Source organism: Schistocerca serialis, chromosome 3 (assembly GCF_023864345.2).
Source record: "Schistocerca serialis cubense isolate TAMUIC-IGC-003099 chromosome 3, iqSchSeri2.2, whole genome shotgun sequence".
NCBI classification, from domain to species: Eukaryota; Metazoa; Arthropoda; class Insecta; order Orthoptera; family Acrididae; genus Schistocerca; species Schistocerca serialis.
The window spans coordinates 878,337,931-878,360,373 of NC_064640.1; the positions used below are offsets into that span (position 1 = coordinate 878,337,931).

The following is a 22,443-nucleotide window of genomic DNA, read 5'->3' on the forward strand; positions in this document are numbered from 1 at the left end:
GAGCCATGTTTCATCACCTGTCACAATTCTTCCAAGAAATTCATCTCCACCATTCTCGTACTGTTCCAAAAGTTCGCTGCATACCGTTTTTCTTGTTTCTTTGTGAGCCACTGTCAACATCCTGGGAACCCACCTGGCACAAACCTTTTTTAACGCTAACAGTTCCAGTATTCTCAAAACACTTCCTTCCCCTATCCCAACGTAGAGTGACAATTCGTTCACTGTGATGCATCTGTCAGCAGTCACCAATTCGTTAACTCACTGCACATTGTCTGGAGTGTGTGCAGTACGAGGCCTGCCGCTGCGAGGACAATCCTCAATATTGCCGTGCCCACTTTCATCACGTACGCTGCTTGCCCACCGACTAACTGTACAGCGATCGACAGCAGCATCTCCATACACCTTTTTCAACCTCTTGTGGATGTTTCCCACTGTCTCGTTTTCACAGCACAGGAATTCTACGACAGCACGTTGCTTCTGACGAACGTGAAGTGTAGCAGCCATGTTGGAGACATGCTGTGATGGCGCCACTCACGGGAACAGGTTGAACTAAGTTTGAAAACAAACGGGAAGGATGTATCTACACACTGTTAAGACTTTCACACATGCAGAATGGAAACTGTATTTTTACGAAAATAGTGTGCGTTTTTTTTTTTTTTTAGTGACCCTCGTACTTCAAACATTCAGACAGTCAAAGAGAAAAACTGGAAGTGATTAAAGCTCAAAAATTAGTAAGGAAAATTATCTTACACTCTAATTTCTAAAATCTACCAAAAATTGCGAAAAATACGTAATATAACATAAAAATATTTGCAATCAACCCTGCCGTTTTAATATCGAATGTCGTTGAAAAAATATCGCCGATAGCAATCGACGTCTTTCAGAGAAATATTGATGTGTCGATACATCGATATATTCTCAACGGGCATGCTTACCGGTCGGCCGTAGAGCGTTTGAGGCGGCGGCGGCTGCTGCTGCAGGGGGCGGCTGGCTGGGACGGCGAAGCTGTGCGCAGGTCGCGGCCTCGGCGGCCACAGCCCGTGCTGGCGGCCGAAGCCCTTGAACGGCGGCCGGATGATGTACGTCGAGTCGACAGTCTCCGGGTGCGTGGCATGCAGCCGGCCCTCCGGCGCCGTGTATCGTCCGTCGTCCGTAAGCGTCACCTTCACCTGACCCACACACACACATTCTTAACACCCTGCCCCAGCACACTCACCTGTTAAACAATTTTGCCCCACAGCCTGACGTTATCGCCATACATCGTGTCTCTGTAGTCGCAAGTCCCTCCTATCGCCACAGCGCACAGTGGGCCATAATCTTGAAAACGTGGCCAAAGAGTGAAAAAAAAGGTTTCTAGATGGGAATTCTGGACTGTCAGGTTGGCAACAATAATGTTGGGACTGCTGAATGCCAGTTGTGCGGACGATCAGCTGTTCATTTCATCCGTTATATTTCAGGTCAACGCGGCAATTCATTGTTAGTGGTGCGTGCGGCCTACCAGGATACAAAATAGTCTTGTCGATAAAGACAAGTATTTGTGTTCTGTGTAAGTGTAACGAATATTTTCAATATGAAAGGCGTTCCACGAGGTATATACTAACTGAGAAACGTTTATATCATTATTAAATCATTAATTATACATGTTTCTTTAACTTTATACCGGAAAATGCATGAAACAATTGCCAAATGTGCTTAAAAAATACAGCTAATTTACGAATACCACGACGTTCCGCTTTCTTTTGCACTATGTCCGCAGGTACCAGGTGATCAAAAAGTCAGTATAAATTAGGAAACTTAATAAACCACGGAATAATGTAGATAGAGGTAAAAATTGACACACATGCTTGGAATGACATGGGGTTTTATTAGAACAAAACAAAAAGTTCACAAAATGTCCGACAGATGGCGTCGTTTGGTGATGATCGTGTGCTCAGCCGCCACTTTCGTCATCCTTGGCCTCCCAGATCCACAGACCAGGCAACATCCGACGCCAATGCCTCACCATAACTCCGGGCATGCATTACAGTGCTGTTCACAACATTATTCCTCGACTACAGCTACTGTTGAGATATGATGGTGGACATATTGAGCATTTCCTGTAAAGAACATCATCTTTGCTTTGTCTTACTTTGTTATACTAATTATTGCTATTCTGATCAGTTGAAGCGCCACCTGTTGGACATTTTTTAACTTTTGTATTTTTTTATTTATTTTTTGGTTCTAATAAAACCCCATGTCATTCCAAGCATGTGTGTCAATTTGCCTCTCTCTATCTGCATTATTCCGTGATTTATTCAGTTTTCAAATTTATACTGACTTTTTGATCACCCGGTAGATATGGAGTCCGAAATCTAACATGCAGTGTGTGGTATGTGCACTATCATTTTTTCCGCTCTTTGTTTCTTTCTATCTACTTGTGTCCAATCGTTTTGCTCAGTTTAGTTATCAATCTTAGATTGTTATAACACTTTTGGTTGTGTGACCATTGTCCGCAGCAAATATATGAAGTAGCAACAATAAGTATTTTGACAAACACCTTTTCATAATAAAGACAAATTATTCAAATGGCTCTAAGCACTATGGGACTTAACATCTGAGGTCATCAGTCCCCTAGAACTTCGAACTACTTACACCTAATTAACCTAAGGACATCACACACACCCATGCCCGAGGCAGGATTCGAACCTGCGACCGTAGCAGCAGAGCGGTTCCGGACTGAAGCGCCTAGAACCTCTCGGCCACAGCTGCCGGCCAAATTATTCAAACGAAAATCTTTATAACTGTTGTGTCACTCGATTAACAGAGCTAACTGCGCTATTATAACAAATAACAATGCGTTCCATAACTGGCAATAACACAGACAGTTTTACAAAATCATTGTAGTTTGACAAAATTCATGTTACAGCTTCAAAGAATTGTGGAACGCGAATCAGTGTACATAGTCGTTAGTACTTGCTTGCACAACCTTTCGCCTTAATTACAGCCACATAGTGTGAGGGCAAGGAGTCAATTAGGGCAGCCAAACGATGCTGGGGGATTTTCTGCCATTCTTTAACCAAAGATTATAATAATTGGTCGTGACTGGAGAATTTTCGTTGCCTCAAGGATTCGATCGAGTCCCTCCGACAGGCGTTCGATCGGATTCAGAACTGACCTGTGCCTAGACCACTTCAGCATCTTTACTCGCATCCTTATCAAGAAGTCTCTAACATGAGAAGAGCTGTGCTTAGGATCATTGTCGTGCTTAAATTTCCAGTTTCGTCCCATTTTATCTTTAGAGTGAGGCAGCACGTGCGTTTTAGAAATTTCACAATATTTGAAACGATCCATAGGGCCTTCAGTAGGCACTAGAGGGCAGACACCTGAACGGGAGAAGAAATGGTTCAAATGGCTCTGAGCACTATGGGACTTAACTTCTCAGGTCATCATTCCCCTAGGGCCTAGAAATTAGAACTACTTAAACCTAACTAACCTACGGACATCACACACATTCATGCCCGAGGCAGGATTCGAACCTGCGATCGTAGCGGTCGCGCGGTTCCAGACTGTAGCGCCTAGAACCGCTTGGCCACTTCGGCCGGCACGGGAGAAGATTCCCAACACCATGGATAAGAGCGATTGCTGGCATCGGACATCTTTCCTTGCATGATCGGTCTTCGAACATTTTGAGTCGCACCTGAAGATAAACAAATTAAACTTACTTTCACCGCTCCAGAGCACACGCTACCACTGTTGAGGTGTCCAGTCCATATGCAAATTCAAGCAGGGCTCTCCACCTGTTTGCCGATATTAATGGCTTTTTGCTTGGGCACCGGCCATGAAGATTAGAAACTCCGAGGATCTGTTTTACGGTACTGTTCGATATTTCCATGTTGTGGAATTCACTCAGCTCTCTGTTTATGTCAACAGCAGGCTTATTTGTGTCGCCCTTTGACATCCTCCTTATGAGTGATTTTACTGGGCCTACCCGTTCTTTGTTTGTTATCTGTGCTCCGCGTTAATCGTTTCTTCTTATTCCAAACGCTCACAATGTGTCTGGACAAACCAAAATCCCGAGCGACATCTGCCTGAGGCTTGCTTCGCTGTAGAATATCGATTAGCACATTTTTTAAGTCTGCTGAGTACTCTGACCTTCGATATGTTGCAAACTGCGTCAAAACAAAAGCTAATGTAAACCAAAGGTATTCAACGTAATACTGGCGTAGGCATTTGTTTTCCGACAGTAAACCACAGTGTCAAAATACTTTTGGACCAACCAGACCAACATTGTTAGCGTTGTACTTGGTTCAAATGGCTCTGAGCACTATGGGACTTAACTTCTGAGGTCATCAGTCCCCTAGAACTTAGAACTACTTAAACCTAACTAACCTAAGGACATCACACACATCCATGCCCGAGGCAGGATTCGAACCTGCGACTGTAGCGGTCACGCGGTTCCAGACTGATGCGCCTAGAACCGCACGGCCACACCGGCCGGCGAGCGTTGTACTTGCCGCCACTGCACTGAATCGATGCATGTGTTTATATGGACGCGTGCCGCTGCACAGTGAGTCGGGACGTGCTGGCTAGGCAGGGAAGCGCAAGACGTACACCCCAGCGCCGAAAACGTGTGTCAAAATGGTTATTGTCGCTACTGTAAATATTCGATTTAAAACTTGAAACACGTTTTTCTTGCTACACTATGTTTGTTTACGTTCGGGGCTCGTTGCACCTCTTATTTTCAGGGCACCTTCAAAGAGTATTTTCTGAAAGATACAGTTTCAAACAGCTCATACAATAATTTTACGTGAATAAAATCTAACAGTTACTCGTCAGTCTTTTCAAAATAAATGTTTACTCTCATCTTTTTGTAGGTTAAAGGCACCATTTGCTTTACACTTATGAAAAATCGGCACATATTCACGGAGCGGCCGCACGGGGTAGCCGTGCGGTCTCAGGCGTCTCGTCACGGTTCGCGCGGCTGCCCCCCTCCCCGGCGGAGGTTCGAGTCCTCCCTCGGGCATGGCTGTGTGTGTTGTCTTTAATGTAAGCCTAGGGACCGATGACGTCAGTAGTTTGGTGCCATAGTCGTTACCACAAATTTCTAAATTTCCATTTTCACGGAGAGATGTTTCGGTTTCATAGTTTTCATATTCCCTATATTGTAAGATAAGTGATGTGAAACAGTTCGCTCCTGCTCTGGCGAGAATATCCGATTCATCTTACGAGAACTGTGAACGACTTCTTGTAACACTGTTCGTACACTAGCTGCCACTTGTTACAAAGAGCATTACGAAAAAATCGTTCACAGTTCACCGGATGAAAGGAAACACTGATTTTGGCTAGACGGGCTGATAACTGTAACATTTAATTCATGTAAAAATTATGGTATAAACCAAAACTGTATTTTCCACAAGAAGAACACTGAAAATGGATTTAGCACAGTGTGCGTCAAACCTTCTGAGTCAGACTGAAACAGGTCCACAACCGATGGTTTTGAGTCAGGGAACCAATTGTCGAAAATTCATATTTATTGTGTTACTGACATAAAAGTGCTTAACAGCAACGTAATTCATAGCAGTTGTTCATTGCAACGACCACCAATCTCAACGCTTGTACACCACTGGCCATTAAAATTGCTACAGCACGAAGATGACGTACTACAGACGCGAAATTTAACCGACAGGAAGAAGATGCTGTGACATGCAAATGATGAGCTTTTCACAGCATTCACACAAGGTTGGCGCCGGTCGCGACACCTACAACGTGCTGACATGAGGAAAGTTTCCAACCCGTTTCTCATACACAGACAGCAATTGACCGGCGTTGCCTGGTGAAACGTTGTTGTGATGCCTCGTATAAGGAGGGGAAATGCGTACCATCATGTTTCCGACTTTGATAAAGATCGGAGTGTATCCTATCGCGATTGCGGTTTATCATATCGCGACATTGCTGCTCTCGTTGGTCGAGACCCAATGACTGTTAGCAGAATATTGAATCGGTGGGTTCAGAAGGGTAATACGGAACGCCGTGCTGGATCCCAACGGCCTCGTATCTGTAACGGATCGTGCAGCCACGTCTAGATCCCTGAGTCAACAGATGGAGACGTTTGCAAGTCAACAACAATCTGCACGAACAGTTCGACGACGTTTGCAGCAGTGTGGACTATCAGCTACTGTGGCTGTGGTTTCCCTTGACGCTGCATCACAGACAGGAGCGCCTCCGGTGGTGTACTCAACAACGAACTTGTGTGCACGAATGGCAAAACGTCATTTTTTCGGATGAATCCAGGTTCTGTTTACAACATCATGATGGTCGCATCCGTGTTTGGCGACATCGCGGTGAACGCACATGGGAAGCGTGTATTCGTCATCGCCATACTGGCGTATCACCCAGCGTGATGGTGTGGGGTGCCATTGGTTACACCCCTCGGTCACCTCTTGTTCGCATTGACGGCACTTTGAACAGTGGACGTTGCATTGCAGATGTGTTACGACCCGTGGCTGTACCCTTCATTCGATCCCTCCGAAACCCTACATTTCAGCAGGATAATGCACGACCGCCTGTTGCGGATCCTGTACGGGCCTTTGTGGATACAGGAAATGTTCGACTGCTGCCCTGGCCAGCCCATTCTCCAGATCTCTCACCAACTGAAAACGTCTGGTCAATGATGGCCAAGGAGGTGGCTCGTCACAATACGCCAGTCACTAGTCTTGATGAACTGTCGTATCGTGTTTAAGCTGCATGGGCAGCTGTACCTGTACACGCCATCCAAGCTCTGTTTGACTCAATGCCCAAGCGTATGAAGGCCGTTACTACGGCGAGAGGTGGTTGTTCTGGGTACTGATTTCTCAGGATCCATGCACCCAAATTGCGTGAAAATGTAATCACATGTCAGTTACAGTATAATATATTTGTCCAATGAATACCCGTTTATCATCTGCATTTTTTCTTGGTGTAGCAATTTTAATGGCTAGTAGTGTATTTCTACTGCGCACGCAGTTTTGCGGCATTCTCGCAAAGATCCCGGGTTTCTGTTGCACACTGGAACAGGCAGCGGGTTATAAACAGCGTTGCCCTCTGACCACCAAACTGACATACTCTATACACCATAGCTCATAGCACGTGTGTCATGTGACGACCGCATGAATCGCACCGGCGCATTGAACTGTGCCGTACGCACACGACTATCCGTGGTATCACTTGTCCAGTGCATCAGACAGCTTGTAATGTGTCCACAGTGAGGTGTCACTACGTACTAGAGATGGGCAGACTAGTTCATCCTTGGGAACTAGTTCACTGCTGATCGTTCTTTTTTGTGAACCGTTCATTTTTACTCGTTCACCGTTCATTTGTGCTTGGTGTATGGTCCTTATGAAAAACTGAAAACCAGTAGTGTAGGTGACTGAAGGATGGAGGGCACCAAGAGGGGGCACTTGCCGCCCCCGTGGAGTATAGAGTTTTTATTCATTACATAATTCTTACACACTTTTAGAAGTAATTTCTGTGATTCTGCAGAACCTCTCGTTTAGCCAACCGTAGCCTTGTGTGACTGTTCGCAGGGAAATAATATACGGTGGCGCACGGAAAACCGGCCCCGAGTACAGACTGGTCGCCAATTACGGACGATTTGTTGCCCGTTACGAGCAGATACAACAAACAGACAAACATTTAATAATTAGGCAGTGAAGACATAGCAAGCTAATGCAAGCAGCAAATGCGAAACACTCGATGACGATGTATAGAGGCCTGGAGAAGAGAACATGAAAATCTCACGCGACGCGCATGGGCTATACCTCATGTAGTCTTGTAAACCTTGGTGGCTGTTTCCCAACTTAATAGACCACAAGTGTCTTGTATAAAATTCTTCGTTTCGACTTTCACTACATAGCTATGCTACGTTGTAAACAATAATCGTTTACACCCTATATATACTTCACGTTGTCTCTGAGTTCGTAGGCAAAGTAGAGACTTTATGGATGTAATGTTTTGTATATGAAAGATACACGAAAATCGTTTTATATGAATTTTCTTACACTACAAATTAAGCAAATTATTGAAAGTTAGCTGCTATATCAAGTCGATGAAACCAAAAAATATATGAATAACAAAAAAACTTTCCTTGTTATAAGTATGTCTTCTGCTGTTCATCGATATAATGAAGTGAGCTGATATGCCTTTTTGTTACCTGAAAAGACGTATCTATTACATACAACGTAATTTTTATGTAATTTACGTTACTATAAAATACTTTTTGATTACCGGTCGTGAACGCTGAATAACCAGAACCAAGTGCAAGAACAGTTTGGAACACGTGTAAAATAGGCGAGCACAGTGAACGAAACGAACAACTGGATACTGAAGTAACTAGAAGCAGTCGGCAGTGGAACTGAGACAGGTGGTCATGTGAAGAACGACGAGTGCGGCCGAGGGAGACCGAGACTGAGACGAGCATGCGACCGAGGCTGGAACGAGAACTGCCGAAGTGACCGCCGCGACCGAAGTGAACTAGTGAACTATGAACCGATCGTTCCTCGTTCCCGGGAACTATAAGTAGACCGCCGCGACCGAAGTGAACTACGAACCGATCGTTCCTTGGAATTCGTTCCTCTTGGTGAACCGTTCCTTTGCACCCGTTCGTTCGCGAACTACCCATCTCTACTGCGTACAGTTCATGACGCGTAGTAAAAGACGACACGTTGATCGTCACGAGAGTTGGCAGAAATGCATTAAATGTGCGACGGGGCCGTATGTTGCGGCTGTAAAGCAGCACGAATGTACAGAGAACGATTTCCCAATAGGCGTCACCCTAACTCGAAGAAGTTTATCTCAGTGGATACCAACTTACGAGAGACAGGGTCGTTCACTCCACAGACAGCCGGCCAAGATTACTAGGTGTTCCGGCGAGAAGTGCTGCCACAGTTCTTATTTTCCGCGAAAGGCTGTGGTTTCAACACGACAGTGCTGCAGCCCACTTCGATGTTAATGTCCGCAAGCTCCTGAACAGCACGTATCTACATCGTTGGATGCGAAGGTGAGGTTCTGTCCTATGGCCAGTGCGATCGCTGAATCTCACACTTCTGGACTTTCTCCTCTGGGGTTACGTCAAGACGTTGGTGTATGAAAGCCCCGTAAAAACAGATGAAAACCTGCTTGCTAAGGTGCAAGCTGCCTGTCTCCTGGTACAACAGACACCAGGGATCTTTGAAAGAGTGCTGCAGAACTTCATGTTCCACTGCCATGCAGTCATGGAGACTGGCGATCGTCTCTTTCAACAGTCACTACGAGCTACGTTGTTGTTATCTCGTGTACGCTGAGTATGTCGATAACACAATAAATACTGGGTGGTCCATTGATAGTGACCGGGCCAAATATCTCGCGAAATAAGCATCAAACGAAAAAAACTACCAAGAACGAAACTCGTCTAGCTTGAAGGGGGAAACCAGATGGCGCTATGGTTCGCCCGCTAGATGGCGCTGCCATAGATCAAACGAATATCAACTGCGTTTTTGTAAGTAGGAACTCCATTTTTTATTACATATTCATGTAGTACGTAAGGAAATGTAAATGTTTTAGTTGGACCACTTTTTTCGCTTTGTGATAGATGGCGCTGTAATAGTCACAAACGTATAAGTACGTGGTATCACGTAACATTCCGCCAATACGGACGGTATTTGCTTCGTGATACATTATCCGTGTAAAATGGACCGTTTACCAATGGCGGAGAGGTCGATATTTTGTTGATGTATGGCTATTGTGATCAAAATGCCCAACGGGCGTGTGCCATGTATGCTGCTCGGTATCCTGGACGACATCATCCACGTGACCGGACCGTTCGCCGGATAGTTATATTATTTAAGCAAACAGGAAGTGTTCAGCCACATATGAAACGTCAACCACGATCTGCAAGAAATGATGACGCCCAAGTAGGTGTTTTAGCTGCTGTCGCGGCTAAGCCGCACATCAATAGCAGACAAATTGCGCGAGCATCGGGAATCACATAAACGTCGGTGTTGAGAATGATGCATCAACATCGATTGCACCCGTACCATATTTCTCTCCACCAGGAATTGCATGGCGACGACTTTGAACGTCGTGTACAGTTCTGCCACTGGGCACAAGAGAAATTACGGGACGATGACAGATTTTTTTGTACGCGTTATATTTAGCGGCGAGGTGTCATTCACCAACAGCGGTAACGTAAACCGGCATAATATGCACCATTGGGCAACGGAAAATCAGCGACCTTGGCGGGTTAATGTATGGTGCGGTATTATGGGAGGAAGGATAATTGGCCCCCATTTTATCGATGGCAATCGAAATGGTGCAATGTATGCTGATTTCCTACGTAATGTTCTACCGATGTTACTACAAGATGTTTCACTGCATGACAGAATGGCGATGTACTTCCTACATGATGGCCGGCCGAAGTGGCCGTGCGGTTAAAGGCGCTGCAGTCTGGAACCGCAAGACCGCTACGGTCGCAGGTTCGAATCCTGCCTCGGGCATGGATGTTTGTGATGTCCTTAGGTTAGTTAGGTTTAACTAGTTCTAAGTTCTAGGGGACTAATGACCTCAGCAGTTGAGTCCCATAGTGCTCAGAGCCATTTGAATTTTCCTACATGATGGATGTCCGGCACATAGCTCGCTTGCGGTTGAAGCGGTATTGAATAGCGTATTTCATGACAGGTGGGTTGGTCGTCGAAGCACCATACCATGGCCCACACGTTCACCGGATCTGACGTCCCGGGATTTCTTTCTGTGGGGAAAGTTGAAGGATATTTGCTATTGTGATCCACCGACAACGCCTGACACCATGCGTCAGCGCATTGCCAATGCATGTGCGAACATTACGAAAGGCGAACTACTCGCTGTTGAGAGGAATATCGTTACACGTATTGCCAAATGCATTGAGGTTGACGGACATCATTTTGAGCGTTTATTGCATTAATGTGGCATTTACAGGTAATCATGCTGTAACAGCATGCGTTCTCAGAAAAGATAAGATCACAAAGGTGCATGAATAACATTGGAACAACAGAAATTAAATGTTCAAACGTACCTGTGTTCTGTATTTTAATTTAAAAAACCTACCTGTTACCAACTATTCGTCTAAAATTGTGACGCATATGTTTGTGACTGTTACAGCGCCATCCATCACAAAGCGAAAAAAGTGGTCCAACTAAAGCATTCATATTTCTTTACGTACTACACGAATATGAAATAAAAATGGGGGTTCCTATTTTAAAAAAAGGCAGTTGATATCCGTTTGACCTATGGCAGCGCCATCTAGCGGGCCAATCATAGCGCCATCTGGTTTGCCCCTTCAAGCTAGACAAGTTTCGTTCTTTGTAGTTTTTTCGTTTGACTCTTATTTTGTGAGATATTTGGCCCGGTCACGATCAATGAACCATCCTGTATACATTTCCGACCATGTGTTCCCTATCTAAAAACAGTCGGTTGTGGTGCCAGTATCACCTATTTCAATTTTACCCAAAGGTTTGAGACTCCCCATATAAAAGACAAGTGTCTGAAACGGAACTAAATATCATATTCCAATAAGGAAAAGACATTCTGAAGTTATAAACGAATGTTTAGGTAGCTGTATTTATGACTCTCACAACGTTTGATTTGGCTGAATATGTCATGACGTTTGAACACAAAAAATACACATACTCTCAGGGTTACAGAGCATGACGACTTTACAGCGCTGGAATTGTCTTTTTGGTAACGATATTGTGCAACGTTACCCCATTGTAATTATAATGCGTTTCACCAATAACAAAAAGTACTGATCCTGCCAGTTTGAAAAGTAGAACCACTGTCAACACTTCTCTGTACAAACCCGAATGTATTTGTTTTTACCATAATGTTCATTATGTGAAATTTTAAGACCTGTCCTGTCAGTTTCCGTGCACTTCTATTCATAAATTAAACAGGAGAAGCTGTTTTAAAGTTTGGAGGCAGCGTCATATTGACTCAGAGCTCGAGAACCCTCACTGGCATAGACCACCTTCACCTAAATATCTGAACATTATTTACAAGGACCCGAGAGTAAATGGGTGACTTCTTCCTTTAAAGAGCCTCTGTTGTTCGTTATAGCAACGACGGAAAACCTAAATGATGGTATGCAAGGTGTATAAATATGAAACCGGAATTTCGTTGCAATAATTGCACGTGTTTTGTTTGAAGCTTATAAACAATATTTTATTCAAGATAATCTCCATTGCTATTCATACATTTCTCCCACGTCTCCGGCAGGCTATGAATGCAACGCCAAAAAAAAAAAGTTCTTCTTTTGAAGCGAACCAACCAGCTAGGCATTTTCGTACATTTTAACACGAAATGAAGCGTTGTTCAGCGAGAGCGTGTCCCAGTGATGCAAACAGGTCATAATCGGACGGAGCCATTCTGGAGCACAAGCCGCATGCCCTAGTATATCCCAACTGAATGTCTCGGTCGTTTCCCTGACCCGATTTGCTGTGTGTGATAGGGCGTTATACCATGGAGCAATATCACTGCCTGTTGCCTTCTTCCATATTCCGGTCGTTTTTCACGTAATGCTTGATTTAAGTCGATCATTTGCTGTTGGTAGCCATCAGTGTTAACGTTTTCATCAGGTTTTAGCAGCTTATAATAGATGACACCCTTCTGAGCCTATCAAACACAGAGCATTGTCTTCTTTCCAAAGCGATTTGCTCTTGCAGTGGATGTCGATAGTTTGCCTGGATTCACCCATGATTTACGACGTTTGGGATCCATTTTTCATCACCTGTCACTGTTTGATGGAGAAACGACTTTCTTTTTTGTCTGGCGAGCAGCATTTCACAAGTGGTCATTCGATTTGCTTCCTGTCTTTCATTCAGTTCACGCGAAACCCATTTTCCCACTTTCTGCACCATTCCCACAGCTTTCGACCGGAGAGAAATGGCTTTCTGTGTCACATTCAATTGTTCCGCGCGTTACTGTTGAGTTTGAGTATCATCTTCATTCAATAAGGCGTGCAGTTCGTTGTCTTCGGACTTTTTCGGTAGTTTCCCGCACTCGTCGTTTCTCACAATAAACATCACTATTCAATGTTTTGAACCACCCGAAACACTGTGTTTTCCCAGGAGCATGTTCGCCGAAAGCTTCGACAGGCATTCGATGCGATTCCGGGGCAATTTTCTTATAATGATATCAGAAAACCAACGCTGTCTACAAATCGTAGTTCGTAGGCACAAAACTGGACATGAATGAGATTTTCACTCTGCAGCGGAGTATGCACTCATATGGAACTTTGTGGCAGATTAAAACTGTGTGGCGGACCGAGACTCGAACTCGGGACCTTTGCCTTTCGCGGGCAAGTGCTCTACCATTGGTAGAAAGTTTCATATCAGCGCGCACTCCGCTGCAGAAGTGAAAATATCATTCTGGAAACATCCCCCAGGCTGTGGCTAAGCCATGTCTCCGCAATATCCTTTCTTCCAGGAGTGCTAGTTCTGCTAGGTTCGCAGGAGAGCTTCTTTGAAGTTTGGAAGGTAGGAGACGAGATACTGGCAGATGTAAAGCTGTGAGGACGGGGCGTGAGTCGTGCTTGGGTAGCTCCGATGGTAGAGCACTTGGCCGCGAAAGGCAAAGGTCCCGAGTTCGAGCCTCGGTCCGGCACACAGTTTTAATCTGCCAGAAAGTTTCAAAACTGGACATTCTTTATGGGTTTGAAACAGATACCGAAGTACGGAACTTGGGTTACTGGGTTTTGACGTTCGTCGTCAGCCGTTACAGGAAGCAGATGGCGCTTCAGACGCGGCGCTTCAGACGGGCCCTACACTGACGGCTAGAACCATTTATAGAGAAATTCCGGTTTCATACTTCTGCACCTGGTACAGTCAGTGATTGGCTGAGTCACCCCTCTTCTCAACCCGCTCGCCCTCGTCGTTGCAAACTACTATCAGTGTATATATCATCTAAACTTCATCATTCTTTCTCATTTCTACCTTACGTTGTTTGTATATCACGCTCATAGTAGGAACAATATAGCAGTAAAACATTTAACTAACAAAAGTCATGTGCTTAGTTTTAAGTACGCCCTGGAGCGACAAAGAGATATTTTTGAATTCATGAATGTTGTTCTCACATGCAGAACACGCAAATTTTGATGTGAGATTATTAGTTCATCGCAGTTCAGCAGCTATCAGCTGCATCAAAGTAACTATCGATCTCCAACCTTTCAGTTGCGCACAATGTGACAGAATAGTTCCTGTAGTCTTTAAATATTTACACCATGAGCAATGGACGTGTTTGCTAGTCCTAACAAAACAAACTGCTCTTTAAATATCAGTTGGCAATTTTTATTCTGATTTTCTGACACGTCCTGGCTACGTCTTTCGCTGTATGCGAGGTATCGGTGATTGTGATCACGATATGGGGGAAAATAAACACACTCTTGTGCCTGTTCTCTTGTGATAAACTTTTATCTATTTTTCTCTGCTCGCCTCATTTTATGTGAGACATACTCCATGTTGTGGTTGGCAGGAGAGCCAACACCGTGTTACTAGAGGAGGCTGAAAGGCACGCGTTTTAGCTCACGCAGGCTGGCGTGAGGTCTGGAACATAACAAGGAAATTAGAATTTAGAAAAACGGATGTAGCTGCTGGAATACTTTACTTTAATCCATTAATGGTGAACGTCGCTCTTGGCGGTACATGATTCACAATATCAATAGTAACTGAACATGGCGGCTTGCTAGGTCGTAGCAAATAACGTAGCTGAAGGCTATGCTAAACTATCGTCTCGGCAAATGATAGCGTACTTAGTCAGTGAACCATCGCTAGCAAAGTCGGCTGTACAACTGGGGCGAGTGCTAGGAAGTCTCTCTAGACCTGCCGTGTGGCGGCGCTCGGTCTGCAATCACTGATAGTGGCCATAAACATAAAATAAATATTTCATGATGAGGACATTATGGCTAAAAGAAAGCTGGATTTACATGTACATCAGATAACTAACAAATAAATAATACTTTTTGTATGTGCTCACGTAACACGACAAAACCATTTCTTAGAAAATAGCGCGTTGGAAACGGAAGCCCCTAGATGATACTTTAATACAGGGAAACAGTGAATTCAGACACTCAACAATATTATATTGGGGTACAGCAGGAACCCTGTATAGTTTCTTTGATGAGTCTTTTTACCAATTATTTCTTTCGTCCAGTGGATGATAACTCAGATGTGCAACTATACAGGGTGGTCAAAACAGTCTGCAAAACCTGTAAGGGTTATGCTAAGAAGTAATTGTTAAGAAAAGAATTCGGTAAGTCCCGCCGCTTCCTAAGTAATTAGTATTGAAGTTAGCCAATTAAACCGTTGCGCGCGTAGATTCTAGCGGCCCGCCAGATACAATTACGGTCAGTGGTTCTCACAGCGCAAATGATAGCGAACGAGACTGCCCATACCTTTGGCTAGGGTTCGATCCTAACTACCGCACCATGTCCAATTTTTGTATCACTCTCTTGTTTGGTTAAAGAACCCAAACGAAGAACACGTCTGGCGACACTGTCTGTGGCGGGCCTCTTGATTTGGCGCGCGCAACGGCCTGGGTGACTAACTTAAATGCTAATTAACTCGGAAGAGGCGTAACGTATCGAATTTCCTTAACAAATATTTCTCAGCCCACCCTATACTTACAAGCTTTTCAGACTGTTCCTGACTACACTTTTTAGTGCAGATGAGTGTATTGAATGCGTGGAAGAGACATCTTGTGCTTCTGTGGTGTTGTACTGACTGATGTATGAAACTCTAACAATGATCGCAAAAATCAAACAATAAAAGACTAGAAACTAGTTTTTTAATGTGTTAGTCAGTGCTCAATAACCATTAAATTTTTCACCTAGAACTCAATTCTTCATCGACAGCACAGACAAGTTTTTTTTGTATCCATTAAGTGGTCATATTCAATATTTGGTGTCTAACAGAGTTTAAGAAACAATACAGCCAGCCACATACAAAAATGGGAGCCGTATCACAGGCGCGCCAGTAAATCCACAGTTCGTTGCTGTTGCCGCAAAACATTAATACTCATTTTCTCCGTAAAGATGTACCACACTGACCCCACCAAGCGCCGGCCGAAGTAGCCGTGCGGTTAAAGGCGCTGCAGTCTGGAACCGCAAGACCGCTACGGTCGCAGGTTCGAATCCTGCCTCGGGCATGCATGTTTGTGATGTCCTTAGGTTAATTAGGTTTAACTAGTTCTAAGTTCTAGGGGACTAATAACCTCAGCAGTTGAGTCCCATAGTGCTCAGAGCCATTTGAACCATTTTTGACCCCACGAAAGCTATTTATTGAAACATTTTCTTTGAATGTATTGTGAAGAAAACATGCATGATTTTTATTCTGTCCCTTACAGTAACATGAAAAAAATTTGAATTTAAGAAATGTTTCTGCTGCCGACGTGGCACGTAATTAATTAGGTTTAGGAGGACACATGTAGTCAAAGATGTGTCAGTGTCACGAGATAAACATCAGATGGCCATACTTTAACAAAACTCCACGTGATAAGCGCAGCTGACACAGATTTGAATTCCTTTTCTCGTCATTATTGACCAGTAATATGATTTTAATTTGAAGAATTCAGATCAGATGACATGCTGATTCAGTAAATTGCTACCATGTCTGTGGAGTATTCAGAGAACCATTCCAGCAGCGATGAGCATTGGTAGCGCATTGGTTACTGAACTCTACAACGAACACGGGTGGTGCACTTTGAAGGAATAAGGATTAGTGTTAAATATCCCTCCAATAGTGAAGTAAGGTTGTGCAGTGGTTAGCACGCCAGACTCGCATTCGGGAAGACGACGGTTCAAACCCGCCTCCAGTCATGCTGATTTCGGTTTTCCATGATTTCCCTAAATCGCTTCAAGCAAATGCCGGGACAGTTCCTTTGAAATGGCACGGCCGACTACCTCCCCCATCCCTCCCTAATCGGATGGGACAGATGACCTCGCTGTTTGGTCCCCTCCTTCAAATCAACCAGCCAACCACGTGCTTAGCACCGTGCTGGTTCACTTTATGAATGCAATACAGCCGGCCGGACTGGCCGAGCGGTTCTAGGCGCTACAGTCTGGAACCGCGCGACCGCTACGATCGCAGGATCGAATCCTGCCTCGGGCATGGACGTGTGTGCTGTCCTTAAGTTAGGTAGGTTTAAGTAGTTCTAAGTTCTAGGGGACTGATGACCTCAGAAGTTAAGTACTATAGTGCTCAGAGTCATTTGAACCATTTTTGAATGCAATACAGCAGCAGTTCTGCCTGGCACGGATTCGACAAGTCGCTGGCAGATTTCAGCGGTGTGTGACACCAGATGTCTATGTACGGGTCAATCAGTTCCGGTAGACTAAAGACCGGTGGTTTGTGCATGCGGAGTTGACACCCGACAGTGTCCCAGATGTGCTCCATCGGATTCAGATCAGGCGAATTTGGTGGCCAAGACACACCTTCCTTAGCGGGACGCGTGCCCGCAACTCCTCCAAGCGGCATTCAGTATCACGTTAGCCAGTGGGCGTAATGTTCTGGTTCATCAGACTATGTTCAGAAAGGGGATACACAGCATACGTTAAGTGTTGTCCGAACAATGACAACATCTGAGACTGCACATCATCCGGCCACTAATTGCATGGTAAATATACCAATACGCCCTCCACTTGTTTCAGCTACAGCGAGCATATCTCCTAATTGAGGTGGCTCCATGCGTCTTTCTTAAGGTTCAAAAATGGCTCTGAGCACTATGGGACTTAACAGCTATTGTCATCAGTCCCCTAGAACTTAGAACCACTTAAACCTAACTAACCTAAGGACATCACTCACATCCATGCCCGAGGCAGGATTCGAACCTACGACCGTAGCAGTCGCACGGTTCCGGACTGCGCGCCAAGAACCGCGAGACCACCGCGGCCGGCCTCTGTCTTAGGGTTCATTCTGCTCAGTCATCCAATGAAATAAGCGACTTTTACTATTTTTTTTGACTCTCTAATGAAGCGATCATTATAGCATCAACGAGACATGATTGTGGGGACGTGTAGTAATTATAGAGTAGACGATTGGGAGGAAGTGGAGAGTCAAGAGAGGGGAAAGGGGGGGGGGGAGATCCTCTGTCTATATTTCATACTAGCAGCTACACCAGCGTACGCATATGAGGCATATATTTCGCGCTGGCAACTGTTTCATTCTCTGCTCTTTTACGCCACACGAATTCAGAGAGGACGTTAACTGTACCTGAGATATTGAGCCGTATGGCACGATCTTTGGCCCGAAAGACGTTGACAAAGTTATTGGCTTGCTACAGCGCTCATTGTTGCGACTTTGTAGACGTACTGAAAACCACATATAAAAAACACATTGTGCTTCACTCTTTTAAAGTATATCAAGTAAACTAATTACAGGAAAGGAATACCATCATTTTGTTTCGGATATTTGTACATGTCACCCCCTTCTCATCGTCATCCCCACCCCTAGTGGTAGAACGGTATATTTATACAAACAACGGCTCACGTATATACAAATTTTGGTTGCAATACCTTTACATGTTCCTGAATTATGTTTCTATGGCATCTCCTATTCAACCCCCTCCCCCCCCCCCCCCATCTCCTCCTCTTCGCGAGGTGAGTAGTTCTAACCAGCACAGTGTTTGTTTCCATATAGTAAGTGGTACGTGTACCAAGTTTGGTTGAAATCGACCGAAGGACTTAAGACAAGACGTAGAACATACATACATACATACATACCATAGGGGGGGGGGGGGGGGGCTATCCAAAAGTTTCCCTTCGAAGGCCATACATTCCAGAATTGGTGTACTAATCAGGCAAAATCTCCGTGAGTGAGGAGACAATATTCTACCGACGCACCAGGTTGAAGATATATGAGTAGTAAAACACCGTATCCTGATGCGTAAAGAAGTCCATAACTGCCTACTGCACATCCTCATCCGACGGGAATCGTCATCCCTTCAAGGCCTTTTTATTTTTAACGATCGAAAGCGTGATAAGCGCATGGAGAGAGTGTCTCCCAGTTTAGTTGGCGTAACGATTACCGTATTTTACGTACTATAAAGCGCTACAGTCTACAAGACGCGCCTTAATTTTTAAGCAATTTTTAAAAAAAATAAGATTTTTACCATTTTTGTTATTAGACAGCAAACCCAGAATTTAAAAAATCTCTTAGTTTATAGAACCGAATTGACCTTTAAAGCCGGCCTGAGTGGCCGAGCGGTTCTAGGCGCTGCAGTCTGGAAACGCGCAACCGCTACGGTCGCAGGTTCGAATCCTGCCTCGAGCATGGATGTGTGTGATGTCCTTAGGTTAGTTAGGTTTAACTAGTTCTAAGTTGTAGGGGACTGATGACCTCAGAAGTTAAGTCCCATAGTGCTCAGAGACATTTGAACCATTTTGACCTTTAAAATCCATGAAAATCATCATCTGAATCTTCTTCTTCTTCCACCTCTTCTTCCTCTTCGTTGTCATCGTTGTCCTCTTCATATATAAGATGGTCTTCACGCCATCGAGAGCGTTACCTGTGCCGCCTTCTTGAAAGATTTAACAATAAAGTATTCTCTCACTCTAGACAACGACTGTTTTATCCACTGACCTACTTGTTTGATTGTAGGTCGTGTTATAGCTCCCATCGGAGTGAATTCATGTTGCGTTTCATCCATCATTCATTTGTTCCATTCGTCTCTCATATAAACTGTAAATGGTTTATTAATCAAGACTTCAAGACGTTGCAATTATGGAGTAAGTCCTCCCGGAATAACAGCAAGCTCTGCGTTTCCCTTGTCTCAAATTCTCTTTCACAGAATTTTCCGAATGACTACTAAACAACTAGCACAAGAAGAGAACTCTTCTTCTATAAAGAACCTTTCCGTCTCTCCCACACACTATTAATCCAAAATTTCATACCAGCTTCGTCCATCCAACCCTAGTCATGTACGTGAACAACAACATCTGGCGGTATTTTATAAGGTTTTAGGTTTGTTTTGTGCTTTAAAATGATCATTGCGTTAAGTTTAGTACTGTCAGCACAACATGAAAGGACAACATTGTAATGCAGTTTTTCATGTCCCCTTGTTTTTATAGTTACAGTTTCAGCACCTGTCATGTTCTGTTACTCGGCACATAAAATGTCAGAGCAGTTTCACCCATATTCGCTATTTGGCTTGGTTCCACAATTGTTTTCTTTCGATGCTGAATAATAAAGCGTGATGGCTGGGTGTTGTGTGCTGTCCTTAGGTTAGTTAGGTTTAAGTAGTTCTAAGTTCTAGGGGACTGATGACCATAGCTGTTAAGTCCCATAGTGCTCAGAGCCATTTGAACCATTTTTTTTAATAAAGCAATGGAAAGATAATACACTATGTGATCAAAAGTATCCCGACACCAGACTGAAAATGACTTAAAAGTTTGTGGCGCCCTCCATTGGTAAGGCTGGAATTCAATATGGTGTTGGCCCACCCTTTGCCTTGATGACAGCTTCCACTCCCGCAGACATACGTTCAATCAGGTACTGTAAGGTTTCTTGGGGAAGGCAGCCCATTCTTCACGGGGTGCTGCACTGAGGAGAGGTATCGATGTCGTTTTGGAAGACCTGGCACGAAGCCGGCGTTCCAAAACATCCCAAAGGTGTTCTATAGGATTCAAGTCAGGACTCAGTGCAGGCCAGTCCATTACAGGGATGTTACTGTCGTGTAACCACTCCGCCACAGGCCGTGCATTATGAACGGGTGCTCGATCGTGTTGAAAGATACAATCACCATCCCCGAATTGCTCTTCAACAGTGCGAAGCGAGAAGGTGCTTAAAACATCAATGTAGGCCTGTACTGTGATAGTGCTACGCGAAACAACAGGGGGGTGCAAGCCCCCTCCACGGAAAAACACAACCACACCATTACACCACCGCCTCCGAATTTTACTGTTCGCACTACACACGCTGGCAGATGACGTTCACCGGGCATTCGACATACCCACACCCTGCCATCGGATCGCCACATTGTGTAATGTGATTCGCCACTCCACACAACGTTTCTCCACTGTTCAATCGTCCAATGGTTACGCTCCTTACACCAAGACAGGCGTCGTTTGGCATTTACTGGCATGATGTGTGGCTTATGGGCAGCCGCTCGACCATGGAATCCAAGTTTTCTCACCTCCCGCCTAACTGTCAGAGTACTTGCAGTAGATTCTGATACAGTTTGGAATTCCTGTGTGATGGTCTGCATAGATGTGTGCCTTTTACACATTACGACGCTCTTCAACTGTCGGCGATCTCTGTCAGTCAACAGACGAGGTCGGCCTTTACGCTTTTGTGTTGTACGTATTCCATTTACGCTTCCACTTCACTGTCACATCGGAAACAGTGGATCTAGGTATGTCTAGCAGTGTGGAAATCTCGCGTACAGACGTATGACACAAGTGACACCCAATCACCTGACCACGTTCGAAGTCCTTGAGTTCCGCGGAGTGCCCCATTCTGCTCTCTCACGATGTCTAATGACTACTGAGGTCGCTGAAATGGAATACATGGCAGTAGGTGGCAGTACAATGCACCTATATGAAAAACGTATGTGTTTAGGAGTGTCCGGATACTTTTGATCACGTAGTGTATGTTCTCTTCATGCTCTTGTGGAATTTTTGAGATATTGTAGTTTCGGTTCGCATGCTTAAGTCCATGGCCCTTCATAAACCTGCAGTAACAACCAACTCCACCGTTTAAGTCTGTTAAGTTCTACTGTAGCGCTAGCTTACGGGCGTGTATTTGAATCATTTTCATATGAATTCCAGTGCCATTTTAATGGTGTCCCTGAATCTTTCACTATGTCATCTTATAATTTTGCCCATTTTGCATTCATTCCGTTATTTACACATTTAATCTTCCTCATTTTTTTTCAGTTATTGTTTTCTAGCACACCAATCACGATTTTTTTTTCGTGTGTTGGAGCGAGGGCCGAAATGCCGCTCAGCTGCTGTGTTTCCATGATCTTCTGGATATGCTATTACTTTCAATCTACAGCCTGCAACTTACGAATACCTTTTACTTTTCTCCACTAAGTAAGTAGCTACTTACGAAAACATTGTACTGGTACCGATAACACAAATCACTTGCAGTTCTAGTTCACTAGCAGAGTAGACTGCAATGAGCCATCATAGGCTAGACAGTGTTCTGGGTTTGTGATGGTGGGGTGGAAGGGAGACATTGTTAGCGAACTTGTGAATCCCCGCAACTCACGTTCGTCACATCAGTGCACCGGTGCTATCAGTGAATCAAATGTTGCAACATAGAGATAGGTTTCCCGCAGTATCGAATGTATGGCCATTTTTAAGACTGACAGGAATTTTTAATCAGACGCTGAACATTTTTATATTTCGAGTAGAAGATGCACTTGGATATTGCGACAATTTTTCGAAGAAAAAAGTGCGTGAAATACGATAGGCTGACCGCCCAG

The 22,443-nt window shown here is 44.4% G+C and overlaps 1 protein-coding gene across 1 annotated transcript in view; it reads right to left on the bottom strand.

Annotated features, from left to right (window-relative positions):
* LOC126471294 (uncharacterized) overlaps positions 1–22,443 on the bottom strand; it is a 427,804-nt gene that overhangs the window by 134,062 nt on the left and 271,299 nt on the right. Inside the window, exon 3 of the mRNA XM_050099413.1 lies at positions 936–1,169. Coding sequence (XP_049955370.1) covers positions 936–1,169 — 234 coding nt within the window. The remainder of the gene's footprint in view (positions 1–935; positions 1,170–22,443) is intronic.